Raw genomic sequence first — 10,936 nt, forward strand, 5'->3', positions numbered from 1 at the left:
TTCCCTCGAATGTACATTAAAAAAAACATGTATAAAACCATGTGTCTGCTCAGTTTGAGCAACAGGTGGGTGAAACCTTAAAAACTTAACACAGATGTTTCCATACTGGGCACAAGTATAAAAATGATGTGAATCATATGTTGCGGCCTTCATATTTGTAGTCTCAACATATTTCAATAAATCTATGGAATATGTGTCAGATACAGCGCCGGCACCACCGTCATCAAAACTCAGTGCTGGAAGAAGTATATAGATCCTTTGTAAAGTAAGAGCACCAATACCACATGTAAAAATACTATGTCACAAATAAAAATTTTGCACTCAAAATCATAATCTGGAGTTATTGTCATGCTGCTTTTAATGACTTCATAAGCACTTTGTAGTTTAGACCAGGCAGGATAAATGTTGTGGAGTAAAAAGCACAATATTTCCCTGTGAAATGTGGATTAGAAATACAAAGTATCATAAAATGGAATTACTCGAGTAAAGTACAAGAATCTCACAAGTGTACTTGAATACAGCACTTAGTTACTTGCTCTAAATGAGTAGATATCTTTTATAAGAGTTGTGCTCATCCGCATAAGTAGTTCCAGGCTTGCTGAGTCAGTGCAGAGATGCACTGAAGCTGCTCTGCTGGGTCACAGTGACACAACACATTACAAAGACATTTTTTCCTTTAGTTTGCAACCAGTCTGTAGTTGGACAAATCTTAAAGTTGGTACCAGTACCTTATTACAGAGTCAAGGTTAGAGTAAGTCAGACTCAAGCCTGTAGACTGCTGTGCTCAGTCTAAGATGAGCCACATTTTTCAGCAATTCACTGTGGTACAGAACATGCAGTACATTCTTTAGATGTATTGCAGATGTCAGATTGGCATGGATTTTTTTTTTTTTTGCACAAAAAAAAAAAAAATCATTCTTCAACTTTGTTCTGATATTAAACAGATGTGAAGGCCGGGTAGATTGGAGAGTCTGAATTCCCATGAGCTAAAGTGTAAATGCGCTGCTCAAACTTAAGCTTAGTATCTGAAGATAAACTGTGACCTGCAAACTAATGCAGGAAAGAAAATGGTTTGTTTATTAACCTCCAGTGTTTCTCTCCTCGTCCCTCTCTTTCAGATTCAGGCCCTGTGTCGCTCCCCACTCACCTGCCTAACTCCTACCTCCCCAAGGAGCCTCCACCCAGGGCCACAGAAAGCCTGGCTTCAATGACCCTGCCGTTGCGAGGGCCCCTGGCCAACCCCTCAGGGTCCCCACATCTAGGAAATATGATGCATCCTCCCATGCCCCCTAGCTGCATTATGGAGGAACTGCAGAGAGCCTTCGCTTCCAAGAACAGGCAGGAGAGGTGAGTCCTCTGCTTGACCCCATATATCTGTATTAAAGAAACTCTGTTCAGCCTCACTGATGTTAAAGCTAATGCTGGTTCTGATGAGAGGCTTATATCCCATTTGGTAGGATATGATATATATATTATATATTGGGTGACTATAATTTTCTCACAAATCTCTCATTTCTAACAATATAATTTCAAATAGATAATTAATCAATTGCTTTAAATCTCAATCATAAAATCTATATTTAAAATCCAGATGTTTTCCTTAACTCATCGCCATCGACATTAATTCCACCTTTCTTCCCCTCAGTGTCCATGAAGGGTGTGAGCAGGGCTCACCCCCGCGGCTGTGGTGTTCTGACGGGCGGCTCTCTCGCTCCTGCAGCTCCGAGAACCAACACACATTATCTTTGGTGGGTGGCTGTGTGGGAGGTGGAGGGTCTGACTGGCCCAAGAAGGAGGCAGAGGAGAACAAGGAGAACGTGCGGCTGGACCAGTGCTTCTCCAACACCTCAGGCCTCCCCACCGACCTGGATGGCTGGAATGAGTCTGTCATCTCTGGTGGGTCGAAGAGCTTAACGGTGTGATTTAAAGTGTGGTCTGTAAGCATTTGGACATTTGCACAATTCTTTTTGTTTTTGATTCAACTCTGTAGTGGACCATACTGGTCTGGACCATACTGGACCATACTGGACCATATTGGCTTTAAAATGAAACAGTCGCTCTGAGGTTAAAGTACTTGGCGTTTTCTTTAATTTGAATGTGGTTACATCTGTACTGGGATAAGTACAGTCCTGTCATTGTGTTACTGAAGTGACTGAAATGCAGTCACTGCTGAAACTGTCTGCTGAAATATGGCGCCCCTACGGCAGCATGTGTACCGTACCTCGGGGGAATCGAACACCACTCTCCTGTATCATTTACAGTGTCGAGGACCCATCCATCCACCACAACCTCCTCCTGATGTGGACTTTGTCTCTCTTTACGCTACGTCTCCTTTTGCTCCTGTCATAATTACTATGGCTGCTAGATGTCACCTAGCAACAAAACCTAACTATGGGTCATAATAACCTGCTGCACAGACGACCTGTGGGCTTGTTTTTTACAGGAGGACAGTTACTGGGATAAGAGTGTAGCAAATACAGTCCTGTCATTGTCTTACAGCACTGACTGAACATTGGGGGCTGTCATAGCCAGCATCTTGATTATAGTTTGCCTTTGGTTTTCTGCTGTTACAATAAGCTTGCGTATTTTAATTAAACTAACTTTTATTTACGAATTTGCAAAACTTAAAGCTGCACTAATCAATGTTTCCATATTATCAATGGGTCAAATGAATATGTGTATGTGTAATGTGAAAGTGGCAGCTTGTAATGATGTACCCACACAGAATTACCACCCAGCTCAGCAGTTCTTCTGAGCTCTACAAAGTATTGTATGTCTTTCAGCTCATCGTTTTGGTTTTAAGGTGCACAATTTTAATAATTTGCTTTACTCTCACTGCTCCCATCAGTGCCATTTCCAACCACAGCAGGCAGCAGTTTTCAGAAAAAAATGATGATGACTATATGGTAACAGTTAGCAGCTAAAGAGACAGATATTTCCCACAGGAGTGGCTAGCGAGTGGAGCATGATACAACATTCATGCTCCGCTCGCTAGCATTTGTCAGGTGACCAGAAACACAAAACCAAATAAATGCTTATGTTGCTATGTGGCTGCTAGGTGCTAAAATAGACAAATGATGCTGACAAGTTCACCATAACATTTATGTAAAGTCATCAAAACAAATACGTTCACATAGTCAAATGGAAGCATTATAGGTCAAAAACAAATCTGCTGACAGAGCTGACAGGGGGGAACCAGGGGCTTATGGGGCCCCTGGAGATCTGGGACCCTGGGGACATAGCCTGGTTTGTGCAGTTGATAATCCAGTTTTGGCAGTTGCTTTATAAAAAGGCCTACATGCCACAACATAGTAATATGGATGTGCACATCCTCAAACGCTGCTAAAGGTCTGAGTCAGCATTTTACCCTAATAATTCCTGTTTCACTTCTTTTCAAATGTGCTGCAGTACAGAGCAAGAACGGAAATAGTGGCTGTGCCCAAATACTTCCAAACTGAACTATGAGTAATGTTCAGTTAGTGAGGGTATTTGCTGACATTCGTGGCATTTTGGGATCAGGGATTGGAAGACTTTATTTATTTACCTTTGCATATTGTTAGGATAAGAAAAGGAAGAAGACTCTTATAAAGGTATACAAGGCTGATAATATGTTAAGAGTTTCCTGTGTGTTAATGCGTGTATGCATGGTTGCAGGCACACTTCCTCGCAGGCTAAGGAAGGAGTTGCTGGCTGTCAAGCTACGAAACAGGCCCAGCAAGCAGGAGCTAGAGGACAGAAATATCTTCCCAGCAAGGAGCGACCAAGAGCGCCAGGAAATTCGCCAGCAGATCGAAATGAAACTTGCCAAGTAAGCGATGAAATCTTCTCCACACTACTATCTGTGCCTGTGTAGTATTCGCAATCCATTTGTTGAAGTAATGGCAATAAACGTTTCATTGATCGCTGTTGAGCATCAGGTTGGATGATGTGTTTGGCTTGTGATTTAAGTATGAAATGTTTTAATGATATCAGTAACAGAATTTCTCATTGTCCTGGCTTAAATATCTCTGTGGGTAGGATCCATTAATATCACGCAGATCAGTAGTTAATTAATGACTTCCATGCTATTCATGGTGCGACAGTGCAAAACCCACGACAGACCTAGGTGATTGTTTTTGCAGGGAAAACCTACATGCTTAATTGCCTCAGTTACATAACACCCAGCAGTAGGTGGAGGTGAGATAAAAATCGGATCCAAACGGATTATCATATTGTTTTGCACAGGCTTGATTTATGTTGTGTAATCTCTTACTGCTCAGAGGAATCACTTTGGGTGTAATGCTTTTTACTCAAGGCCAACCCCCACACTGGGAAGCCTCTCTGTCATATTCCACCCCTGCATGTAACTGTTGTAACTGAGAAGCTTCCAAATGTGGGGAAAAGTGAGCTATCCGCTCAAACCAGTGAACGGCCAAATGGAATAAAATCCGGGAAATCTTTTGGGAATGAAATGTGCACATGCGCAGTAAACTCCTGGAAGTTTTTCTCGCAGTTCCTGGAGTGCAACAAGTACAGACAGACGCTGCTTCCAGGAATTCTCTTAGGGACAAGACGCAGCGCTGATGTTTGTATGTGTGCTTCCCTGCCAGGACATTAATAGAACTGGCTTTTCTAATACAACTGAGAAACTAAATGTCCAAAGACTGACAGCAGCACTCTTGTGTGCGATTGTGTCACAAGACCCAGGTTCTTTAACACCAGCGCATCAAACAGGGACACACCACAGTGTTACATAACCTGCTGTGCAATAACTCGCAGCCGAGCGGAGAGCCACCCACACTTTGGAGAACAAGATCTATCGACCGTCTGTGAGACAACTAAGAATACTGCCTCCCTTATCTATTCTTAGATTGACTGGAAGAAAATGTTTTATTGTTATTTGGGGGAAAAAAAAGTGTACAGGTGTTCACGCAGTGCACACAGCTTATGTAAAGGTGAGGATGGAGCATGACTGTAGCTTGCATAAGAGCTAGCAGGGCCCAAGCTTTAAAGACAGAGAGGCTCCACTTGTAGCACAGCAGTGAGAGAATCTGCTTGTTAAACAAAGAACTCGTTCTACACAGCACATGGCTCAAAAGATTTAGAGTCGTTTAAATTTCTTAACAAATACAGAAGAGATGAATTACCTCAGGAGGATCAATAAGGATCCTTAAAGCAGCTTTATTTGTGTGCTTCATGCTGACATTGCTGAAAAAAACCTAAAACCTTTGCACAGCTCCAGGATTTTGAGCATCTGTGTAGATTTTATGCACTTGTAAAATCCTTCACACAAAAAAGCAAAACAAACATCTGCTCTATTATGCTGCTTTGGTGATCACTGCCATCTTTAAATCTTGAAGATCTAAACAAGTTATTCGGATTCACCTACAGTGTCAAGCATATGCAAGAAGAATGCATTTTCATCCTACAGTACAATATATGAATGTATTGAAGGCATACTGCACCATTTCGGGGGGGAAATCCTGGCTAAATATAGCTCATAGTGGTGAAGAGGAGGGCAGACTTATCGGAGGAAAAAAAAAGCTCATTTCCCCAGGGGATGCATACTGAATCACCAAACAATCCATCACACTCTTCTCTGGATTTGGAGGTGGTAACTCCCATTTTAGATTCAATCTTCAATCCTCTTTTTTTCCATCCTATCTACAGCTCACAATATAAATCTACTGTTACATTTGCTGCCAATCAAGCAGAAAATGCCACCAGGACTTATGGCGGATAATGACGCCTTGTCCGTCCATTGTGCCAGAGAAAGATGACCTTTCTATCTTTAGACTCCCCACCTGGCACTTGTGCTGCAGCCGCACTCTGCTGTTTCTAATCTTAGCTCCTGACACTGTTCAATAATGCATCTCCCCATGCACTCCCTTCTCTCCACAAATGTGTTGTCGGGGAGTTATATCAGCAGAAATAATAGGGGGGGAGGGGCAGGTGGGTGCCTGCTACTGTACTTGAAAAAGGATGAAAGCTGGGAAAGGCCAATTCTGTCTCCTTGCACAGTTGGCAACGGAAATAAAAGACTGAAAGCCTCTGCCACCCACTCACTGGTTTTTCATTCTTTTGTTTGGATTTTTCATTCCTCCCTTGGCTGGCTTAGTAAGCTTTTCTATTCCAGCTCATATTATTATTTAGGACATCCTGAGTAGCAAATGGAAACCCTCATGCCAACAGGCATTTATGCGTCATCATGGTATTCTGGGGTTACCTCTCAAAATCTCATTTCTGCTATTGTATGCTGTAGAAAGCTGTAGTTGAGAAACTGGTACAGTGAGTCAATGTGTGATATTCTCAGTTATCACAAATAAACTGTCTTCTGTCACCTGAGAGCAGCACACAGTAATAAGATTTTGTGATTCATTTGGCTCACAAAGAAAATCTGACTTTGCTACCAAAATAGTGTTTAATATTGACAGTGATCTCTGATTTATTCAGCTCACCAACAAAGATGAAAGAAGGTAAGCAGCCTGTTTCTAAAAATAGCCACAGATTCCCTGTAAGGCACATACAGCTCTGTGTGTAACAGTGAAATCCCCATTAGTGTGTTGCTAGGGAGAAGGGAGAATTTCTGCGGGAAGACTCTATTGTCTCAAAGATACCAAGTGTTGTTGCTAAGCAACTCGTCGACCAGGTCAATAATACAGTGGATGGTTGTATTCGCTGGGGCTTTGGAAGTGATTTTCTGTTTCATCTATTTAAAATGTAACACTGCCAGAGCTGTGGGAACACTTTGCCTCTCAGTGTGTTTATCGAAGAGTCGTGATGGGCTGTTCCCCTCCTGATGAGATTTTGAGATAGTGGCATAAAACATCCCTGATTTGATCAAAAACTATTCTGATCAAAAGTGCAACTTCACAGAGGAGGCAACAGAAAAAGAAAGATAACAGAAGCACATTTCCTTTTTTTATAAGGATTTTTGTTTTCATTCAAATGCAAATAGGAAGAAATTAATCAAATTCCTACATAATGATTATGTGTAAAATTGTGAAATTGTTCTAGACGCCTTTTTTTGGTGTTGATGTTCCATATTGAATCTTATTTCTCAGAAGAGAATTTGCTAGGGAAGTCAAACCACTGAATTATTCCTTATGCTATTTCTGGATTGTCTCGTCACACATGTTAATTACAAAGACTTGCCTGTACCCATTCTCACACTACACAGTAATGCGTAGGAACAGTGTTAGGGAGGGCTGTATTGAAAATAACATGCTTAATAGTTGACTGTGAACTCTGCTGTCTTTCCTCTGGTGATGTACAAACCTAAGATAAATGCTTATCACATAATGCTGCTGAGCACTGATGTCTTTTCTGTGTAGATGGTAGCATCTGTTGCTACACAAATGTGCTTTTAAGTTGGCTCAGGTCCCACTTCAATCGTATTAATGGGGTTTAGAAGACTAAAATATTTTTATTAGCTATTCAGTGCCCATCAGCACAGATGTACACCAGGACAGCTTTGTGTCCGGGTTTCAGTGTGTGACCTAACTTAGATCTTTTACAGGACAGAACTATAAAGTGTCCAGTGTTAGCTTGAATGAGGGGATAAAGGGAGTCGTGCTGCGAGGCGGCATTCTGCCCTCTCTGTCCTTTCCACCTCTGGAGGTGTGCTGTGGGGTGTGCCACATGCTGTCTGGGGCTGAGCCCTGTTGTGCAGCTCACATGTATTATTTATACAAAGTATGAATAGTTCACAAACACAGGGGACTCCGGGAAAACATTGGATTTTGGAGACCTTTTGAAAGCTTTGATGGTGAAGGGAGTGTTGTTGTTGCTTGAAATAAATGGACTAAGTGTGATCTGAATGTGTAAACCTGGTCATCACGGCAAAGAAGAGATTGGAAATGTGTTAGCTCATAAACTGGTTACAGTAGTTTGAATCTACCAATAATTTTATTCCCTGTTTGAAATAGATTCTTTTCCTTCCTTAAAGAAAGGTCCCTTTTACGTGACTAGAAATAAAAGGAACGGGTGCAATAACTTGGGTAATGTGACTGTGCCAGTAGCCCAGAGTAGATCAGGAGGAGGTTGGGGATGCCGTGAGTGGGAGCCAGTTAGGCCCCGCCTCCTGCAAATTATGCATGTAGTAACCAGGGAGACTGGGGGAGTCGCGCCCCAGCAGCCCATCACGACCCAGTTCAAAAGCGCTAGTAGTCAGCTAGATCGGCGAATTGTAGAAAAGAGGAGTGCCTGTGCTGCTGCTGCTGCTGCTGCTGCTGCTGCGGTGTACAGTAAACGCAATACGGCAGCTGCGCCTGAGATGCAGAGACTTGAAATCGAAAAATAATTTGGTGGAGAATTCTCAACCAGGAGAATCGCGCTTCTTTGACTATTCCAGATGTGGGGAGCGCCTCTGCCCAAGCATCACAGCCGCGGTTTGGATGCTAGATGGAGACATAGGGGATTCCTTTCGAGAACGCGCACAGTGAAGAAACTACAGCCGGTTTAAAGAGGATAGGACAGGGACAGCTTCAGTCAACATGGTTCAAAACGTGGTCTTGGTGTTTCTCCGCAGGAGGCTGAGCCAGAGACCAAATGTGGAGGAGCTGGAGAGTCGAAACATCCTGAAACGTAAGTCCAAACACTCATGTTCCCAAACTACCGCCTCTTCACCTGAATACTAATATTTACAAATTAAAAAAAAAAAAAAAATACATGCAAAAGCACAACTCAAACACACTTATAACACGGCAAACTGATGCATTAGTGATGGCACAGATTGCCCAGTGTAGTACATTATTCAGAAGCAAAAGAACGCATGACTGCACACTCCCACTCTTCACTGTGAAACCTGTTAAAGGAGATTCTCGGCATGATAAACTTGCGGTGGCCTACATTTATTCATTTATTTATTTATTTATTTTTTACAGATTTTACATCAGTGTAATTGCACAATCAGTGTTGGGTTTATGCCCATTAAGTGAAATAACACCCTGTAATGTGTAATGTTTTTTAAACAATGGTCACTTGCTGATATAGTATGGATTTCTAATACGGTTGTTTTCTTTTTTCCAGAGAGAAATGACCAGACAGAGCAAGAGGAGAGGAGAGAGATCAAACAGCGGCTTAACAGAAAGGTACAAAACTGTGATTGAATTTTTTTTCCTTGTTTGTCAACCTCATGAACATGGCAGGCATCAAACACATGGAGACCACTCTGCTTAACCCAAAGTTAACAGCAGCCAGCTATAAATGTTTGTCCCATTTCTTGTGTGTTCAAGCTCAACCAGCGACCCACAGTAGACGAACTTCGAGACAGAAAGATTCTGATCCGCTTCAGTGACTATGTGGAGGTGGCCAAAGCTCAGGACTATGACAGGAGAGCAGACAAGCCCTGGACTCGGCTCTCAGCAGCAGACAAGGTGGGTGTTTGTGTGGAACACAGACAAAATAACATTTTATTTATTTTTAATAAAAGAAATGTATGAGTTTTTCATTTTTTCTGACCTGCCGCATATCTCTTGGTTTTATTACCAAAACATTCACTATTTAGGCCAGATCTATGACCTACTGCTCATCAAGACTATCAGCATCCCATGTTGCTGTTATCAGCTTATCCAAATCTCCTGTTTCATATTTTCTCCTCCTGCTGTCACTTTGCTGTTCAAAGGTTACAGCACACCAGTGGCTCAGGATGCACTTAGGGATGCACTAATGCTGTTTTTCCTCTTCCCCGCAGGCTGCAATCCGAAAAGAGCTGAACGAGTTCAAAAGCACCGAGATGGAAGTGCACGCCTCAAGCAAACACCTAACGAGGTTGGTATTCTGAGGTGTATATCTGTGTGTAGTATGTGTTTGGGCGTGCATGTGTTCTATTCTGGGCTGCAGCAGTCTAAATTTAGCTGTCATTGCTCATCCACGGAGCACCAAGGAGCTAAAGATAGATGGGAGTGCTTCTGAATGTGGGGGTAGGGGAGGTTGTCCTCTGGAACTCGTATTGCCAGGCACACAGAAATGATGAAATGCCACCGTGTCCTTGGCTAAGCTTGTTTGGAAAGCAGGGGTCCCTGTTGTGAGTTGTAACAGTGACCCAGTGGGAGGATGGAGATGGAGTACATGTCCAGCCCATCAGCAGATTTAATGACTCCGCTAAAAATAGCCCCACAGAACTGATTAATAGCGTTAATCATAGCTTGGTATGACGACAAAGGCACTTTCTGCTCTCACAATTTGTACTGCTCCCCTTAACACGTGCTTTCTCCGCGTGTTTGTCTCTCCAGGTTCCACCGGCCATGAAAGTGGGGAGTTTCTTCTGTGAAGAAATGCTGAGCTTAGAAATTTTCTGAAGCTGCTACAAGCTGCTCAGCGGTTACAGTTCAAAGAACCTGAAGCCTTTTCGTCTTCAGCGTGTCTTAAACATTCTTCCAGCACCCTTGACTATCATATCATCAGTATGAGGGCATGGGTGTGGGAGAGAAGATGACGGTAATGTTTGCGGCAGTGTGTCCTGGAGACTACTGGACGTCGCCACATTGAAGCTGGCTGGTGGGAGAGGACTTTGGTGGAGCCTCTGACTCACAGGACAAGAGCAGAGGAAAAAACAATCTTGTCATTCAGTCAGTGTTGTTTTTTTTTGTACTATTTCATGGACTCCTTTGACAAGGCGGTGTGAATCCGTGTAGTGGGAAGAAGTTGTGCATGTGACCAGCTTCACCTTTTCTTAACTGATGAGTAATGTGTCACTTGGACTGGGTCAAGACTGTGCAGTCTGGGGGAGGTGGTATTGGGGATGAATTTGATATTAACTGTACATACAGTATGTCAATCTGAATGGGACCGTCAATGTCTTCACTGAAAAGAGAAATACCTTTGTAAGCACTACTTGTCTTCAAAATACAAGGTCTTTTTTTAAGAATGGCTTGTCTCATTTTTTAAACAATTTTATTTTCAATGAAGAATCAGGTTGAAGAGGTATTTAAAAACAACTGATGGATTTAACATT

At 42.5% G+C, this 10,936-nt stretch overlaps 1 protein-coding gene across 1 annotated transcript in view; it reads left to right on the forward strand.

The window, feature by feature from the left end:
* Window positions 1–10,806, forward strand: part of LOC111219200 (phosphatase and actin regulator 3-like) — a 30,834-nt gene extending 20,028 nt beyond the window's left edge. Inside the window, exons 5-12 of the mRNA XM_022741813.1 lie at window positions 1,119–1,347; window positions 1,646–1,896; window positions 3,655–3,808; window positions 8,510–8,565; window positions 9,010–9,071; window positions 9,216–9,356; window positions 9,674–9,750; window positions 10,215–10,806. Coding sequence (XP_022597534.1) covers window positions 1,119–1,347; window positions 1,646–1,896; window positions 3,655–3,808; window positions 8,510–8,565; window positions 9,010–9,071; window positions 9,216–9,356; window positions 9,674–9,750; window positions 10,215–10,230 — 986 coding nt within the window. The 3' untranslated portion in view covers window positions 10,231–10,806. The remainder of the gene's footprint in view (window positions 1–1,118; window positions 1,348–1,645; window positions 1,897–3,654; window positions 3,809–8,509; window positions 8,566–9,009; window positions 9,072–9,215; window positions 9,357–9,673; window positions 9,751–10,214) is intronic.
* Window positions 10,807–10,936: the final 130 nt, after the last annotated feature.

Source organism: Seriola dumerili, unplaced genomic scaffold, assembly GCF_002260705.1.
Source record: "Seriola dumerili isolate Sdu_G_001 unplaced genomic scaffold, Sdu_1.0 BDQW01000056.1, whole genome shotgun sequence".
Lineage (NCBI taxonomy): Eukaryota > Metazoa > Chordata > Actinopteri > Carangiformes > Carangidae > Seriola > Seriola dumerili.